Here is an 18,543-nt window from a genome sequence, read left to right as displayed (position 1 = left end):
GGTGCTCTTATTGTATTGGGGAGTGGACAGGCTTTAGCGCGGAGCAGTGCATTCAGCGGGGCCATTCATTTGGCGCACAGCGCTTTAAAACATGGCATTACAGCTGTTACAGCCATTAATTTCAGCGTGGGGTCAGTTGCTATAATGACTTATTCATGGTGCACTTTATCTTATTGACCTGACAGGCAATAGTGATTTATTGAAGAATCCCCTCTGTTGTCATGGTAACGGGAGGTAATGGTGGGTGGCAATCGTGTTAGAGATCGGAAGGGATGTAGTTTATCATTTGTGTTATATTGCTGTTATAGGTTTCCCATTAGGAAGAAAGATGGCCTTCTGTATTGACCCACAACTTCTATGAAAGTCTGCCTCCATCACATCGGCCAGGAGAGGCCGTGCAGCTGATAACTAACATGTTACAGTGCAGTGATTACACTGTGTGCCAGTGTGCATGCATGCATGTGTGTTCTGTGTATGGCGGGTTATTTTTCACATGCTGGTCTGCTGCTTGTATGCTCATGCACCCACGTCCCTGTATTTGTGTGTGTGTGTGTGTGTGTGTGTGTGCACATTCTCTGACAGGATTGTATGTGAGATGACCGCAGCCCCCAAGGGAAGCACACCAGGTCCAGTTCAGCTGTGCGTTGGCGAGTGCCGACCGGAGCTACGCACGCAGTCGTCCCAACTCTACTCATTTGTGGTAAGTCCAGCTCAGAAACACATCGTCCAGTTGTCCCTGAAACAAACGCTAAGGCCTTGTCCAGATTGCCAGCCCAAATCCCTTTTTTTTTTTTGGTATATTCAGATTCTAATCCAAATTGATTTTAGACAGTCTGGACAGCGAAAAAAAAACAAAAAACAAAGATCAGATGTCAGTTTTCAGAATCAGATTTCTGCAGATGTGTCTCAGTCCGGATGCTCTGGCTGCTCAAATGGGATTTCAAACTGTCTTTTGGGTCACTTCCAACACCACACACAACGACAATGTCAATTCCAGAGTGACCAAGTGCATCAGAGCGGCTGAGCGAGATCCATGCTGCCGTTAGCAGAGCGATATAAAGGGCAAATACAGCTGCTGAAACAAATAGTCCGCTGGCACTTTGGGAGCAGGCCTCTGGACGTTTCTTATGTTTCCGTGGTAGAAAGCTGCATCATCAGCGTACGTAGTCACTGATGCCTATGTCGTTACCATAGCAACTCATGCAGATAGGTTAGTGATGTCTACACACAAATCCAATCTGATCACTTGCAAGTATCTTTTTATGTTTTTTTTTTTTTTCATGTTATTGTCCCTTTAAGATTAATTGTGACATGTTTTTCATGCAAACACATATATTTATTTGGGTCAACCTTCTGTTAATCCCCGGGTCAAACCAACAGACAAAGCAAGAAAATGAAAAAAAATGTTTGTTTCTACATGAGTACACATAAAGTTGTTGAGCATTAACCTTGAAATATTTCATGGACAAACAGCTGAGACAAGGGAAAGAATAAAGGAATTTATTTGCAAAAACAGATAAATGCCATTCCTGATAAAAAAAAAAAAAACTGTTGTATGTGATGTTTCACATGATATTCTTTTGAATCCAAAATCACAAATTTTTCTGCGAAAGCAAGGATCACCTGTGCATTAGCCCACTACTATGATTTGATCTTTTTCAAAAAAACATGGTTTACAGAAATGAAAACAACTACAAAACGGCAGGTAAGGTATTGTAAGGCAGGTGTTACTAACGGTTTGGCACGCTGCATCATTTTCACATAACAGCTAATGAAAAGAAAGTAAAAGCTTTGAGTTTTGTTGTGCTTTTCTGTGGTGAACTGAGGTTTGATCCTTTTTGATGTTTGGGTCTTACGCATTTGATTTGGCATTCAAAGAAGCTCCCCTGTCCTCCTTATTCATATTGATTCTTTTTTTTCACATTATGGGGATTTTTCTTTTGCTTCAAAGTGGCTTTCGAACAAAAGTCAGTTTCAAAGTGCTTTACAGAATCACATAATTAACAACACAGTCTTTACTCCTGGTTTGACCAATATTGAATGAAACATTCATGAATGGTTGTCGTCCCCAGACCCCTTCGATGCTGGCACTGACCCCAGGCAGAGGACCCGAGTCTGGGGGCACCAAGGTCACCATTGTCGGGGAGAACCTTGGCGCCGGCAGCACCGTTAATGTCCTCTTTGGCAATCAGACCTGTGAGCTGTACAGGCAAGTCTGTTGCTTTACCCACTGTTCACAGAGACCTCCGATTCAGGGAAATAAAAGTGCCTGCTCCACAGTTTTCATGATGTAGCTTTCTGCACTTTGACAGGAACCACACTAAGAGATCACTCTATTTAAAGAAGGGATCTTTAGATACAATTAAGCATCTCGGAACAAAATGAAAAGTCTTAATAATGATTTGTGAGGGGATGAAACCCCCAGCGGTGGGGGTTCTATTTAAAGATCAAAACGCCTGGCATGGTCGGAGTCAGGAGGGCGAAGAGAAGAAGCCATTAACTAGAGCACCCTCTAATTACAGTGTTCCATCCCTAATGTGTCTGTAACAAGGAAGAGACGGGACAGACTGTAATGAATCCTCACTCCTTATGGTAATGTGCATAGCTCATAACCGTGTGAAGTTAGGGATTCTCGCCGCTGCAGCAAACAGTGGACAGAGCTGAAACCAAAGGGAAGAATAAATCCTTCTGTCGATGCTCCCTCCAGGAGGACCATGTCGGAGATTGTGTGTTTTTCTGCGCCCTCTGTGACCGGGGCAGGACCAGTCCGGGTCAGTTTGAGTGTCGACCGGGCCAAAGTCCCTGGGAGTCTGGCCTTCGAGTACATAGAAGACCCCACAGTCCAGCGCATTGAACCCCAGTGGAGCATCACCAGGTAAATGTCCACAATACAACACTTTGTTACCCTGGTTTACTACACAAAATACAGTCTGGGCACTATCAGCTTCAAACCATGTAGAAAAGGGGCAACAGCACCGGGCGTTTACAAAAATACGCAGCAGATGATTGGATCAACCACATGTACATGATATTTATCATTTTTGTAAGGAAAATGTGCGTTGATATTCTGTGTTGTTTCTGTTTCCCAGTTCAAAGCACTGTAACTTCTCCTGTCATCATCACCCACGAAACACTTGTAGTCCCTCAAAGGGCGCCGATTGGTCTGGCCACTTTTTGGTAGGAAACCAAACGCTTCAGTCAAAGAGTGGCCAGACTGGTTTCACAAGTCAAACTGATTTGATGTCAGCCTGGGACGGCCACCAGCTGTGATGTCCACACCCAGCCACAAAAATACCATTTTGGTGCTCCATCCACTCTACACCACGCCAGGGTTGTCCAGAAGCCCACCCTCAGCACTGAAACCAGCTGCCCCAAAAACCCTTTAAGCTGCTTATTGAGCACGTGCAAGCCCATGCTCATGGCCTGCCACGCTTGATACTGAACCATGGCGTAGATCACATGACGCACTGCAACGCCAGGCCAGCGTTTTCAAATTCAAACACTTTGGATAGTGTTTTCACAGCTGTCCCATTTTCACAGCTGGGAAACATTGGCCTGGTGTGGATGGAAGGTCAAAATGAAGGGGAAAAAAAAAACACAGATTTCAGATTTACCTGGTGTAAATGTGGATGTAGCCTAAACAGGTGTAAATGTTAATGTCGGGGTTTGTGATGGACCGGCGATCTGTCCGAGGGGTTTCCCTGCCTGCTGGGATGGATCTAAAAAGGATCAAGTGGATAAAATGGATGAATGAACTCCAGCTGCTACGTGGGTGGGGTTTGCTGACAACACAATGAGCGTCCCAAAAGTTAGACAATCACTGTAGTCCTAAATATCAACCCATCTGGAGCTCTGCCGTATAAAATAAACACTAAGCGTGAGCTGCACTATTAGATAGATAGATAGATAGATAGATACTTTATTCATCCCGCAGGAAATTCACATTTTTTTCAGCAGTATCCACAGATTACAGATTAAGTAAAATAAAAAAATAGAAATAAAGAATAAGATCTAAGTACAACAGAATAAGATCTGAGTACAACAGAATAACCTAAGTACAACCCAGTGTGCAAAAAGCAATGTGCAACAAAAAAAAAAACAGAAAAAACCGTGTGCATGGGTGTATAAAATGTGCATAGAGGTAGGTCAATGTGTAAATTTAGAAGAAAGAAGAAATGTACAGTATACACATGATAAATAGAACCTGGTTTGGCGATACCTGTCTAAAAAGAGCAATATCTCTGTTATATGAGTTATCAGGACAAATTGAATATCACAATACACCTATAAAATTATTTTGATGCAAATGTGTAATGATAACTGTTAACATAATATGGGAAATTACATGTCAAATAATGAAATTGATGTCCACTGACCAGATTCAAATTTGAATTTGGAATTGTTCAGATCTCTTTTGGACTGATTTTAATTATTTGATTTTTTATCATCAATTTAGACAATGAAATTATGACTGTATTAAAAGATGGTAAACAGTTACATTGAGTCATTGTCTAGCCCTAATGGCAACATTTGCATCATCTGTTTTTGGTTTTCACAAATGAGGGATTCCTGTATTAGCTCCTTCTCCTTTACACGTGTGCTAGGTAGCATCTGTCCTGATGAAATGTGCGATAAGCAGCATTACAGCAGCACCGTCTGCTATCTGATCTTGTGCTCTGACCTGCAAGGAGGCAAACAAAGAAGAATTTCTCTCTAAAGCATCAACATTAAATATTACTACTTGTCATGATTATGAAGTTACATAGTTTGACATGAAAGTCAGATAATAATAATAATAAAAAAAAAAACCTGGCTCAGTGTGGCTGTTTGCCTGATACACATGTTGATGTTGGTGCCAAACAAGCTGTGAGTTAGCCAGAGGGTTCAGGGTCACAGCGAGAGCGGTGCACAGGAATGTTGTGCTGCGGTCGCTGTGAAATAAACAGGTGGCTACACTCTGATCTCCAGTCTGTGAACACAACAAGGGGAAGCAATATAAGCAAACAGTTTGCAGAGCAGAAATGTGATTTGTTGCATTGATGCGTCATGATTTCCTTCAGACTGTAAAGGTAGGTTAAGGTAGGTTCACAAATTAAAGGCTGGTCTTTAGGTGGAGTTTAGACGGGTTTACCCTGCACTACATTCCTGCAGAGGAAACTTCAGAGAGGCTCGCTGGCCCTCAGCCTAGTGACAGGAGGAGCTTTACGGAGCCGCAATCACCGCTCTCATCATCAAGGTGCAGTCCCACTACCTGGCCCTGTAAGCTTAGGTAGCCTTTGAAGTGTGAGAGGAGAAGGATTGGTGCTCTCTCAAGCTGACTACACCAGCCATTCTTTTTTCTTTCGTTTTTTTTTTTTTTTTTTTCCTGTTTTGCCCCATTTCTGTTTTTTTTTCTCTCTCTCTGTCTCTTTCTTTACCTTCCTCTATCCCTCCCCCTCTGCTTTCCAGTTCCAAACTCTTAAGGCTTTCCTGAGCTGCGGCGCAGGTGATGCAAAGACTAGAGTGTGTTGTTTATTTTAATCACATCTAACACAGATATGTAAACAAGCAACACCTGTATTCATGCTATGCCAGCCTCACCGTCATGGATGAATATAAAATAGCAGCCAGCTGGTTCAGCCGTTTGATCTGGCTCCTCTGCCCAATAACAAAGAGCTGGTTACCATGCCAGCTCGCTCCCCAAAGATGCATTAATGCAGCTCCTGTGGAAATTGTTGGGTTTGCAACTAAAACCGATTGATTTCTCTGCAGTCGTCATTCTAATGAATTTATGATGGAACAGTGGCTCACGCTGCTGCAGGTCTACTTGGAGCTGATGCAGTGTGTTTGTGTGTGTGTCTGCATGCATATATATGTGCATACATATTTATATGCAAATGCATAATGTGTTTCATGCTTGGCACTGAATCTTGCAATTACATATTTGTTGTAACAAATATTTGTTGTGATACCACTCTACAATTAGACTGTGAATGGTTTATGAATAGGGTTGCAACAGGATGAAAAATTTCCGACAAATTTCCAGAAACTTTCGAGAAACTTTCCATGGAAATTAACAGGAATATATGGGGATTAACAGGAATTAACTGTAAATGTGGGGTAATCTGTGCAAACGGTATCACATGCAAGCATAAATATAAACATTTTGTTTTGTCAGCAGATATGCATGCATACTAATGCAAATTTTAAAAATGTCATTTTTGACTTTAATTTTATTTGTGAGTAGAATTTTAATCAGTTCTTTCATTAAACAACAAACAAAAAATGAATAAAATAAACATAATCCCTATAATCTTCTTGCTGCATTGCATCTGTTCTGTTAAATCTCAGCTCTAGCTAGCTGCTTTGCTTACTTTATCTTGTCTCCTTATTAGCCAGCCAACCTCGGTATCTGCACTGATGTATAAAAACAGTGTTGTAACTTATTTATAATAGTCTGTTAATCATTTATAAAGTGTTTGCAACATATTAACCTTATGATAAATCATTCATAAACCCCTTACACAGGGAGTCTGATTGTAATGTGGTACCGAGCATTTGACCAATAATTCTTGTTACTTCTGAGCAAATGTGTTTCTTCCTCCAAAACAGCGGGCACACCACCCTAACAGTGACTGGCACCAACCTGGATGTGGTTCAGGAGCCGCGGGTCAGAGTCAAATATGCCGGCCACGAGTCTGTCAATGTGAGTTCGGCAGCTGCTAATATACTGAAGTCAACTTTTATCGATGGAACTCAAGCTGATAGAAAATGACACGGTGACTTTGTTCTTTACTCACAGTATGATACAATGTAACAAGGTAAATTTAGTGCTGTACTGCATTCATCACTTTATTTTTGCGTATTGACCTACACTGACTCATTCTGAAGTGTAGCCTGAAGCATTTACCCTGAGAGTTTTTGCTCAGATTTCAAACCTGCGTCGTGGCAGACCTTTCTTAAGTGCTGCTCAACAAAGGCAGATAACCATCAGGTATGTGTGTCTCAAGGACAGGCACCGAAAATGAACAGTAGCTACAGATATTATGGTGCATTGTCATGCGCCGTGGTTTTGTATATGCTGCAAAAATTCAAATTCACGTTGAATCCATTTGTTCAAAAATGAATACACACAGAGAGTGGTTATAAAGATGTTACATAAAAAGAGGTCAGTTCCAAAATGAGTCAAAACGGACATGCTCTTTTAGAAAATGATCATAAAGGCACAACTAAAACAACAACAGAAATGATACATTTTGTTCGTCTAACACTTTTTAAAACACTTTCGGAAATAAATAATATATTTTAAAATGATAACATAATTCAAATAGCAATAGTAAAATAGTAGGATAAGACATAGATCATAAAAGCAAGTCTGTAAAAATATGTTTTTGATACTGTAGCAATTGAGGGACACATGATATTTACAGATGATATGGCTGAGTGGGAGAATGTGAATGACAAACACAGTGATGCCTAAAACTGACCCTTGAGGAATTCCACAGTTTTCTAACGTGATGGGGAATGTCCTGTATAAGAGGTTTGAGCTCCACCAGTTAAAGTCCTGAGCTTTTGATGCCAACCCTGACTCTGAAGCTGCCAGTTAATTGAAAATCCTACATTGTCGGTGGCCTCAGTAAGATGTAAAAAGATTAAAATCGAGCTCACATGAATGTGCTGCCAGAAGGTCACTGGTGACTTAAATGAGGGCAGTGTCAGTACTGATACATCTTTGAACACAGCTGGAATTTCTCAAAAAGGGTTTGATTCATAACGTAATTGACTTTGAATAACTTTCCGTAAAACTTTGGATAAAAAAAGAAGCTTTGATTGGTCTGTAGTTGCTGAGGTTTGAGGGATCTAGATTTGTTTTTCTGAAGGCGTGATGGAACAAGAAAACAGAAGGCAAAGTGCCACTTGCCACAAAGGTATTGGTTATAAATAAAATACCACAAACAACTGTGTCAAAGACCTCTTTTTAGGAACAACATCAAGACGACAGCTGGTGGACTTAACACGATACACAGTTTGGGGTCAAGATGTGAGAAACATGGAGGAAAGTATCTAAAAAAATACATAAATTTCCCTATTTTAAAAAACTGTTATGAACTGGTCAGAGATAGTGGTTTTGAGTCTTGTGTGCTCCACTGCATCGGTAAGAGATGCTTAAAACTCTGCATAGTCCCTGTGGTGCTTCAGTGTTAGTACTGTTAAAAATGGAGCCCTCCCCTATGATTCAGGTCCAGTTTTGCAGCAGTTAATGGAAAAACAGCTGCTATAAAAGCCTTTAAAAACCTAAAAGCATGAGAGTGGACAGGAGCACATAAGTTAGATGTGGGGTGAGGGAAACAAACATTGAAAATAACATGTTTGCGGGCAGATGTACAGATATCTTTGACGTCATATGCGAGGCAAGACCAGAGAAAAGCACAAAGTCAATGTGCTTACGTGCATGCACAGTCCGAACAAGTTTAAGCATTCAAGTCAGTCACCAAAGATTCATAAAATAGTTGGTGAATGCCTCGGCTGCACAACAAATTTGGATTTTAAAATCATCCAGTGTATGAACTCTATTATTATAAAAAGAGACAATAGTTCAGAATTTTTAAAAAATGAACTCATTATACAGCCTGGTGGTTTTTAGATTAGGAAACACAGAAAGGAAGCCTTGCTATTTATTACAGAACCATTACACTCAAATGAGGTGAAGTGAGGTGAAACACTGGCCCAGTCAAAGTGAGCACACTACCAGGTGACCCAAGACCTCGGTGTTCAAAATATACTTTTCATTATAAAACTCTTTTATTATATTTTTAATAAATTTCAGGTAGCAATTTGGGAATGGAGACATATTTGAAATTAAGCCATTTTGCCTATGCTCTGAATAACCATTCACCTTATCAGTCCTCATACTAAAGCACACACCACTCTAAAATTTTGTTTGCTGATGTTACATTGATATGCATAGTCTTACATCCATATCTTTCAGTCTCCCTTTGTACCAGTGTAATCTTTGTTTGATTTCTTTCCAGGTGTGCAAGGTGCTCAATACCACCACCATCAGCTGTTTTGCCCCCTCCCTGAAAGCAGAGTATACCCCCGACCAGGAGACCATCAAACATGTGGATGAGTTTGGATTTGTGTTCAACAACGTGCAGGCCCTGCTCACTTACAACAACACGAGCTTCATCTACTACCCCAACCCTTACCTGGAGCCCCTCAGCCTCTCCGGGGTCCTGGAGCAGAAACCTGGTGCTCCCATCATACTCAAAGTAAGTGAGAGGAGGCTTTGCACTGATTCCTAAAAAGTTATTTAAGAAAATATCTGGACACCTACATATGCAAAAAAAAAAAAATGTTGTGATGCATAAAAGTTATATTTGCCCAGAGCACCAGTTTGCCTTTATAAATCTCATTCAGCTTGTATGAATAAGCACAGGAAGGAGCATGAGTCCCAGTCCTTTGAGATGAGATTCACTAAAGTAGACAGCAACTGTTCTCTCAAGTCAATAAATATTTAGCCTTGACATGATGAGTCACTGCTGTAATGACCCAGTTTCCTCTCAGTGATCAATAAAAACCTAACCTATGTGACTATATTATCTTGAAGTTGCCACATGCGGCATTTCTACCCATCAATATGTTATTATCCTTTTAATAGTGATACCTTGATATAATTATTGTAAACAGCGGCTGTGGTGGAGATAATTGGTTGCCTCAGTCTCAAGGTGCTGTTATTGTGATTCTCAAAAATGCAACCACATTTTCCATAAATGCTCTTGCTTACTGTCACAAAGAGGTTACTGCTACTTGTCCTTGTCTTTGAGTGAAGGTTTCCTCTTTCATGCTCCAACTGAGGAACATTACAAAAGTAACAAATCTCTTATCTCAAGCGGACCTTGAAAAAGTTATCCATGCATTCATCTCATCCCGTTTAGACTATTGCAACTCCCTGTATTCAGGGCTGAGCCAAAAGGGTGAGCCCAAAGACAAGTTATCCAAATTACGTTTTATTATTATAATTATTATTATTGTTGTTGTTATTGCTGTTAATATTTTATGTTATGATTGTTATTGTTATTGTTATTATTTCACTCTAATGAAATGTACAAAACACATTTAAACGTGTTGAGATTTGTGTTGGACTTTCCACCTCTCTGAAATATCTCTCACACTACCCTGTTCCTTTTCTGTGCTGTAAAGGAACGTGACTTTGTGCCATGAAACATTAGGGCCTTTTACAGATGATGCTAAGAAACAGCAACCACGGGGAAAAGAAATAATAATAATGCTAATGGAGTATACACCCACATTTTTACATTGCCAAGGAATCAGATCTGAACATATATTTTGATTTTTTTCACCTTTTGATGTAGTTTAGATTAGATTTAAAAGTGGATACCTCTTGATTCTAGCAGGGTGGATGCTGATTTGAAGCGGTTGTGGTGTGTATGAATGAGCTGTTGCTGCTCTGTAAAATACTTCCATGAAGCATTTAATACATAAACATGATGCGACTGTGTTTCAGGGACGTAACCTGGTGCCATCTGCGTCAGGGGGAGCCAGGCTGAATTACACAGTGCTGATCGGAGATACTCCCTGCTCCCTCACCGTCTCTGACACACAGCTGCTCTGCGAGCCACCCAACCTCACCGGGCAGCACAAAGTCCTGGTCAGTCTCTCCGTTGCCCCCCCTCAACCCCCACCCCCGCCCCGCCCCGCCCGACCGTCTGTGTGTCCATCTGAGTGCCTGTCCTCTTGGATTTGGGTCACACTCTATGGGTCAGAGTCTGTCTGCACTCTGGCCTGTTTGTGGGTCACCGACAGGCTTTCAGTTCAGTCACTGTCATTCTGTCATTGTCTGTCACTTCTGGTCTGCTAGGCTCCTGATTACACCGCATTGCCCTCCAGAGTTATTGGCAGGCAGCCTTGGTGATGCTGAGTGAAAGAGCTGTGAAAGATAACCAGCCCAAGAAGAGAACTGCATTACCCGCTCAGAACTTTTAACAAATTATATTCTCTCACTCAAAGGCTACTGTTCTGGAAAATTGTTTTACAGTACTTTGTCATAAACTTAATTATGAAAAAGAGGGTTGTCATAATTATTGCCTCTCTTGGTCGCAGAGCTAAATAACCCGCCCCCTTTATTTTGCTGTTGGGTAAATTGTTTTTAGATTTACTGCAGTACAAGTGCTACAAGTAATATTCAAATGCCCCACAGTCAAATTCATTTTGATAAGGATAAAGTGTTAAAACAGCATGTAATAATCTGTGTTGCACTAGAGATTCCCAATGTTTTTATCAGCGTTATACTTCAGCAACCCTACTTTTAATTTATGTCTAGCCCTTTGGTTTTTGATTTTGCTAGTTTTTATTCATTATTGAGAAGCGCTGTACAAATGAATGTCTTATTTGTAACGCTGACTGTGTCCAGGTGCAAGTCGGCGGTCTCCACATCTCTCCAGGAGCAGTCCACATCCGCTCGGACAGCCTGCTCACACTTCCCGCCATCCTCAGCATCACAGCCGGAGGAGGGCTGCTCCTCATCATCGTCATCATCGTCCTGCTTGCCTACAGGCGGAAGTCACACGAGAATGACCTCACTCTCAAGCGCCTGCAGATGCAGATGGATAACCTGGAGTCCCGGGTGGCTCTGGAGTGTAAGGAAGGTAAGTCAGAATGCTGCTTACCCACAACAAACCTCAATCTGTAATGGCAGAATAGCGAAAACCCATTCTTCTACAGCCTTTGCTTACAAAGTGATTTATTGGAATGAAGGTTTATTTATTAAAAAAATATTGTTTGATGCAAGGATCGGCAGAATTTGATGATTACGCATGAGTTTTTCATGCATTTTAAAGCTGTAAAAGTTTGTTTACTTTTGAAATCCCTGTAAACGCTGGAGTAAAGCACAGCTGTATTCTAAGTTATAATCAGCTAGCAAAGTTGTAAAGGTTCTACAAATCAAACTCTTAATTAATAAGCCCAAATTTGAATAGTAAGATATATTACAAATTCTATTTTGCAGAGAAATGTAGATCCAAAGAATTTCAGCGCACTCTCTGTTCAAAATGATAAAGGCTTTTTAATTTCATGAGAATAGAGAATGTCTTGATTTCTGAGAGCTGCATTATTATTTTACAATTCCTACAATACTTCATCTCGAATCTTTAAAGGAGCGAGTCAAGATAGCAAACCCTAGAATGCAATTCCCAATATGCAAGCTGCTCATAACCGTGATGTGTGACTCGTGCATCAATAAAATATGTGTTTTCTAAAATGCTTAAAGCGCCTCTCCGTCATTGGCAGCCTTTGCAGAGCTACAAACGGACATCAACGAGTTGACCAGCGACCTGGACAGAGCCGGCATCCCCTACCTCGACTACCGCACTTACACCATGAGGGTTCTCTTCCCCGGCATCGATGACCATCCTGTCCTCCGAGAGCTGGAGGTGAGGGCTCAGCCACAGATCACCTGAAGCGGGGCTGTAGTGCTCCACTCTCATCTCAGCTCCACTCTTCTGACATCTCGGATTTGATCTTGTCTTGGCTTCAGCCAGTACTTTTTCCTGTCTACCTAAAAACCTAAAATGATGTTTTCCTCTACCTGGTGCACCTTTGTTTCGATCACAGCCGTGTATAAAATGTAATATTCCTCAAACTTCGGTGCACTGATTTGCCAAAGTTCAGTGCATAGAGTTGAAGTGTACAGCATAGAGCTCATGCAGATAATCTACATGTCTCTTTATCCTTAAGAAGTGGCTTACTTGGTCTTGGTTTAAGGTTTAATTAAGAAAATACTAGAGACCCTGTTCATGTAACTCAGTGGGAAAAGCGTTGCACAGCTCCGATCTGCAGCTCAGTAATTTGAGGTCGTTGAGTTACTCTGATGGTGCTCCCGCTGTGGAGACACTTGGTGTTTCTTGGCCCAAGTTAAAGCCGACAAAAATCGGTAGTGAAGTGTTACATATTTAACACCTACCTAATAATCTATACCCATGTCCAACCACAAAGCATCATACAGACAAAGAAAGCAGAACCTCCAGTCGTTCTAAAGATTCTAAAGAACACCTGTGATCAGACTTTAAACATCATGACTGTGTCATGGAGGAAGCAGACTTTTTCCCTGAATGTTCTTAGGTTGTATAGGCGCTCAAATTGCCCCAGACTAATGTATTTAGCAACTGAAAATCAAAAAAGATCCCCCCCTGGTCAGGATGCACCTGGACCTGTGTGCAAAGAGCATTAGCCCTGATGTACAGTCCTAAATCTCCCCTTTGGTCTATCCACAAAAGTGTCAGTGTCACACAAATGTCTTCAAATGGTTCATGATCGGAACACTATTCCATAAGGCACTTTCCTTTTACACTACCAGTCTATTTTATTTGAGAGTAGGCGTGTTTTTTTTTTTTCAAATAGTGGATATCCCATTCTCCTCTCATATCCCTCTTTTTATGCTACTACTTTTCTCTTTGATCACTGCCGGAGAGTCGTAAATATCTAATGAGCGTGTGTCTTTGCATGATGTATTTAGGTGCCAGGGAGCGGGCAGGCGAACGTGGAGAGAGCCTTGAAGCAGTTTGCTCAGCTGGTGAACAACAAGGTTTTCCTGCTGACATTCATCCGCACCCTTGAGCTGCAGCGCTCCTTCTCCATGCGAGACCGCGGCTACGTGGCCTCGCTCATCATGACCGCTCTGCAGGGACGGCTGGAGTACGCCACTGACGTCCTCAAACACCTCCTGTCAGACCTCATCGAGCGCAACCTGGAGAGCAAAAACCACCCCAAGCTGCTGCTGCGCAGGTAAAACCCAGATATATACCCTGTTCATGGAATATATGAGGAGTTGCATTCCAAAAATTTCCATATACAAATATATAGCACAAATATAGACAAATGGCACACCATGAAAAAGGCAGATAATAGTGTAGTTTGAACAATTCCCTTAAAGTAGACACATCAGGATGCCATCAGGATGAAAAAATCTACACACAAAGTCCTTTGCACCAAATGCAACTGGACTGGACACGGATTTTATTATTTTATCTCACGGCCAGGTTTCTTATGCTTTTATTTTATTTTGCACTTTAAATGCTGTGGCTTGTCTGGTTACCCTGCATGTCTTTGTGCATTGTGGGAGCCGATTATGTGCATATGCCACATTGCTGCCATAGACAACTCTGCACTTTGGTTTCTAACGTATACTCAAAAACTCCATTGTCTCAATGCTCATCTGACATCTCGAAATGCAACTTATTTTGTCAACCATACACGGATATGAATATGAGTTACTTCCCATTCTTTAAAAAACACTATAATTTGCTTCATTATGTTCAAGCAGTCATTTTGGAATGAAACTCCATACTGTACATATATAGAACTGTATTAATATGAAGCAAGATACTGCCAGAAACTAAAGGCAGCAGAACCTTCCGAGACAGACCTAGATAATTACTTAAAACTCACATTTATGCAGCTGCTCACACCGGCTCCAGGGAGCTGCCCTGCACAGCCACAGTGCTCTGCTGCTGGCCCTTTGCGCGGCTCCACTGCAGCGGTCGGGGGTTAAGTGGGTATGACAGCGGCACCTCAGCAGTGTTTGTAGAGGTGAGAGAGCAATTACTTCTTCACCTCCCCCGTCCAGATTTTCCTAAACGGCCGGGGAATTTGAACCGGTGGCCATGTGGTCGCAAGCCTGATCAGCGCTGCTATAATCCCTTGGCATAGATAATTCCTCTGTGTATTGTGCAGTACTTTCCAGCCCAGTTACTGCACTTCTGATGGATGAGTAATTAGGCCAGTGATGGAGAGCCCAGCAGCTCGGTTCAGTTTTTGTGTCGTGCGGCGGCGTGAGGCACTCGTTAGAGCCGGAAAAATAAGTGTGCCTGAGTAGACAGGTGAAAGACAGCGGCGGTGAGAGTGATAGAGAGTGGGAGGGACTGGGAGAGGGAGAGAACCTAATGGTTTGGGGAAATGTGAGTGCAGCAGCAGCAGCGGCGGTGGCGGCGGCGGCTGCAGAAGCATTGTCAGTCTGGCTTATCTTCTGCGTGCCACTCATGAAACATTCAGCTGGAACTCACGTTTCCTCCCTCTTCACCTCACCTCTCCTCCCTTCCCTCTCCTCTCTCCCTGTTTCCTCCACCTCTGGTTATCTGCTGATTGTTTTTTTTTTTTCCATCCTGAGACTGGCCTGCTGAATGTTTCATGAGTGTTTTAGGAGGACTCTCTCTCGATCTGAGGCGCGCTCATTAAATATAAGCATGAGTTAACATGGGAGCCGGCACAACTTGAACTTGTTAGCCCAAACAGGGTGCTCCTGTGAAGACACTCTCAAATTTAATTGGAGCCAGTCTGCAGGAGAGTGGATACAGTGTATAAGAAGGCAGGTAAGGACTGAGAGAGTGACAGCAGGTTAGGGAGAGCGCCAGATAGCTGGCTGTAACTCTGCGAGCTTTGAATCAAATTATACTGAGCTTATGTTCCACTTTAAAGGTATTGTTACATGATTTGAGGGGGATTACTACTGTAAGTCACGAAATCTTTCCCATCTGGTTTCATGTTAGACAGCTAAGTGCTGACACAGTAAGGAAGAGGCAGAGTGAAGGGACTTAAAGTGGACATCAGAGTTGTGTCTGCACAATTATGTCATGACCCAAATATATTCTGCACCAGCAGCACTCAGCTACATCGGAGTGTGTGTCCTTTGAGACCGCGCAGCGGAGTAAGGATGTTATTTCTCTGTAAACTCGCCTCTTTTTCTCCCCCCCCTCCCTCCAACACTGTCAGGCTCTTCTTCTACGTCTTAAGTCATAAAAGAATCATCAGAGTATTCCAGCTCTCTGTGGGACATCCCCCCGCTAACAAATGAGTACACTTCCCTCTTGTCTTGCAGAACGGAGTCAGTGGCAGAGAAGATGCTGACAAATTGGTTTGCCTTCTTGCTCCACAAATTTCTCAAGGTAATGTAAATGACTCGTGCACCTCGTCACTCCAGATGTCCCCGTGATGCATGACAGTGCTCGTTAAAATTATTAGCATTGATCTGATAGCAGATGGAGTGGCGTGTGCATTGTAACAGTCCAATATTGATGTGTTTTAATGGACAGTGTGGGGTATATAGTGTTAACCTATAGGGTCAAATGTATTTCCATTCCAAAGGAGAGTCAGCTCCACTTTATTATGTCGTATTTATACTTGATGAGTCATGCAGCGCCGTCTGTCTCACCGTCCAAAAAATTCAGAATCTATTTTCTTCCCTTTTCCTCTCCCTTTCTTTTGTCCTTTCTCCCACCTTTCTCTGTAATCCCTGGGTTTCCCTCCAAAACAAAGGAGTGCGCTGGCGAGCCTCTCTTCATGCTTTTCTGTGCCATCAAACAGCAAATGGAGAAGGGGCCCATAGACTCCATCACAGGAGAGGCGCGCTATTCCCTCAGTGAGGACAAACTTATCCGACAGCAGATTGAATATAAGACGCTGGTGAGTCACGGAGACGTTCAAATTCCAGAATTCCATCTGTAATCATTTCTGTGCATCTCCTCACGAAGAAATGTGACACATCCGAATGGAAACTGGGCCCGGGCGGTGCCAAGGGGGCTCTCTGTCCCTTGAAATGCTGACCTCATGTTTCAATAGTTTCAATAGCGTGACGTCCGTGGAAAGGTAATGAGAGAGGATGAAGAAACTTAAGTTTTAAACGCTTAACTTAATCAGCAATTTCCACCAAAGTCTGGTAAATCCTGACAGGTGTATGCTAAACTTAATGAGCAAGGAGTTTGAATCATTTGATACTTGGTAGGAGCCACCCAGCATGTTTTTTTTTTTCCCCTTCCATTAAAATTAAGCCGGATGGGTTTCACCGGCCCGTCAGAGTAACCTCTCCCTCAGGCTTTAGCCCCCAAAGCAGAGCCAGCCTGCCAGTGACAGAATGACACCTCTCTGATCGCCATGTCGGAGACTCTGAGAGGCTGTGTCTCATTACTTGTTTAATGCCCCCGCTAGAGCTGCACAGCCTGCATCCTGGAGGTGTGAAATTACATTTCTGGCCAAGATCCTCTCCACGAGGACAGTTTGGTGAAGAGTAGGTAATGAAAGGACTTTTTTTTTTTTTTTTTTTTTGCAAGCAACACCTTTCTCTCTGCCTCCTTCTCTCACACCCCCTCTTCCCCTCTCCTTTCTCTTTGTCCTGGCTCCCCAGACGCTGAGCTGTGTGAACCCAGACAATGAGAACAGCCCAGAAATTCCTGTCAAGGTGCTCAACTGTGACACCATTACCCAGGTAAAGGAGAAGATCCTGGATGCGGTGTACAAGAACATGCCCTACTCCCAGCGGCCTCGGGCTGCAGATATGGACCTAGGTGAGGCTGAATCACACTGCAGAAGACCAACTGTATGCAAACTGAATTAATACTAATACCGCAAATTTAATGATGTAGGATCTGATATAATTATGAGGGGGAAATACCTACATAGAAACCTGCAAGGAAAAAGGGACACCACACTCTAAAAACACTTGGGTTATTTCTTTAACCCAGTTCCTGCGTTACTTGTTTTGGGTTACATTTCTGGGTTATTTTTCCAGAGCCATAACCATTTCTTGGGTTATAAGGATTTTATTTTGACCTAATTTGTGGGTTTTTCGAGTTGGGTAATATTTCTGGGTTATTTTTTCTGAGAGTAACCCATTGTTGGGTCAGAGACTTGGGTTTGATTGATTGATTGCTTATTGATTGATTGATTGAATACTTTACGAACAGTTTGTGTAACGAAGAGCACTTCATTACTAGTGACTGATAGCTTTGCTTGTAAATATCACACAACATGGTTGGTAGAAAATGCACTTTAAACAGACAACTTAACTATGCACTTTAATAATGGCACTTGGCACTTTAGTAGCAATATTTGCACTTTATTATTGGTTTGCACAGAATATTTGCACATTGCATATTTGCACATTTTATACAGACTATTTATTGTCTATTTATTGAATAATTTACACCTTGATAATCTAACAGTGTAAAATCGTGAGTGATGTGTGTCTTTGGGCTTGGGTTGTAGTCAGGGCTTGGCTCCACCTCTGAGCGTACAATTGAATTAGCTGCTGACACCACACTTGCGCGTGATTGCCTATTCAGAATTGAATAGCATTATGTGTGGAAACGTGCAGTAAAATCATATAAATGTGGAAGTGCTTAATTAGTAAGAATACTGTGTGAAAGTTTTAGCCCACTCAACTTTTGGGTTGAGTGGGCTAAATGAATATGACCTATAAGTTGGGTTATATTGACTACAATCCTGGGTCATGTTAAAAAAAAAAAAAAAAAAAAAAAAAAGGGTTATTTATTTAACCCAGATTATGGGTCAAAATGCATAACTCAGTTTCTTGAGTCAAAATAACACAGCAAGTAGTTGAACCCTTTTTGACCCAGGGGTTGGGTTAAAGTTGGGTTGTTTTTTAACCCAGCAGTTTTTAGTGTGCATAGAAAGTACACTTTGGGCTCCACGAAATGTTTGATTACCAAAGGGTTCCTGCCCCGCACCAACAGAAAAAATTAAATAATGAAGTAC

At 42.0% G+C, this 18,543-nt stretch overlaps 1 protein-coding gene across 1 annotated transcript in view; it reads left to right on the top strand.

Moving 5' to 3' along the window:
• Positions 1–18,543, top strand: part of LOC115359612 (plexin-A2-like) — an 82,785-nt gene that overhangs the window by 48,034 nt on the left and 16,208 nt on the right. The window contains exons 14-25 of the mRNA XM_030052168.1: positions 583–700; positions 2,073–2,209; positions 2,708–2,875; positions 6,592–6,685; positions 9,012–9,251; positions 10,508–10,651; positions 11,414–11,648; positions 12,289–12,431; positions 13,514–13,782; positions 15,872–15,938; positions 16,309–16,455; positions 17,174–17,333. Of these exons, the coding sequence (XP_029908028.1) occupies positions 583–700; positions 2,073–2,209; positions 2,708–2,875; positions 6,592–6,685; positions 9,012–9,251; positions 10,508–10,651; positions 11,414–11,648; positions 12,289–12,431; positions 13,514–13,782; positions 15,872–15,938; positions 16,309–16,455; positions 17,174–17,333 (1,922 nt within the window). The remainder of the gene's footprint in view (positions 1–582; positions 701–2,072; positions 2,210–2,707; positions 2,876–6,591; positions 6,686–9,011; positions 9,252–10,507; positions 10,652–11,413; positions 11,649–12,288; positions 12,432–13,513; positions 13,783–15,871; positions 15,939–16,308; positions 16,456–17,173; positions 17,334–18,543) is intronic.

This window comes from Myripristis murdjan, chromosome 5, assembly GCF_902150065.1.
Source record: "Myripristis murdjan chromosome 5, fMyrMur1.1, whole genome shotgun sequence".
Lineage (NCBI taxonomy): Eukaryota > Metazoa > Chordata > Actinopteri > Holocentriformes > Holocentridae > Myripristis > Myripristis murdjan.
Note: the sequence above shows the minus strand (reverse complement) of the source record. Positions and strands in the feature narration are given on the sequence as shown.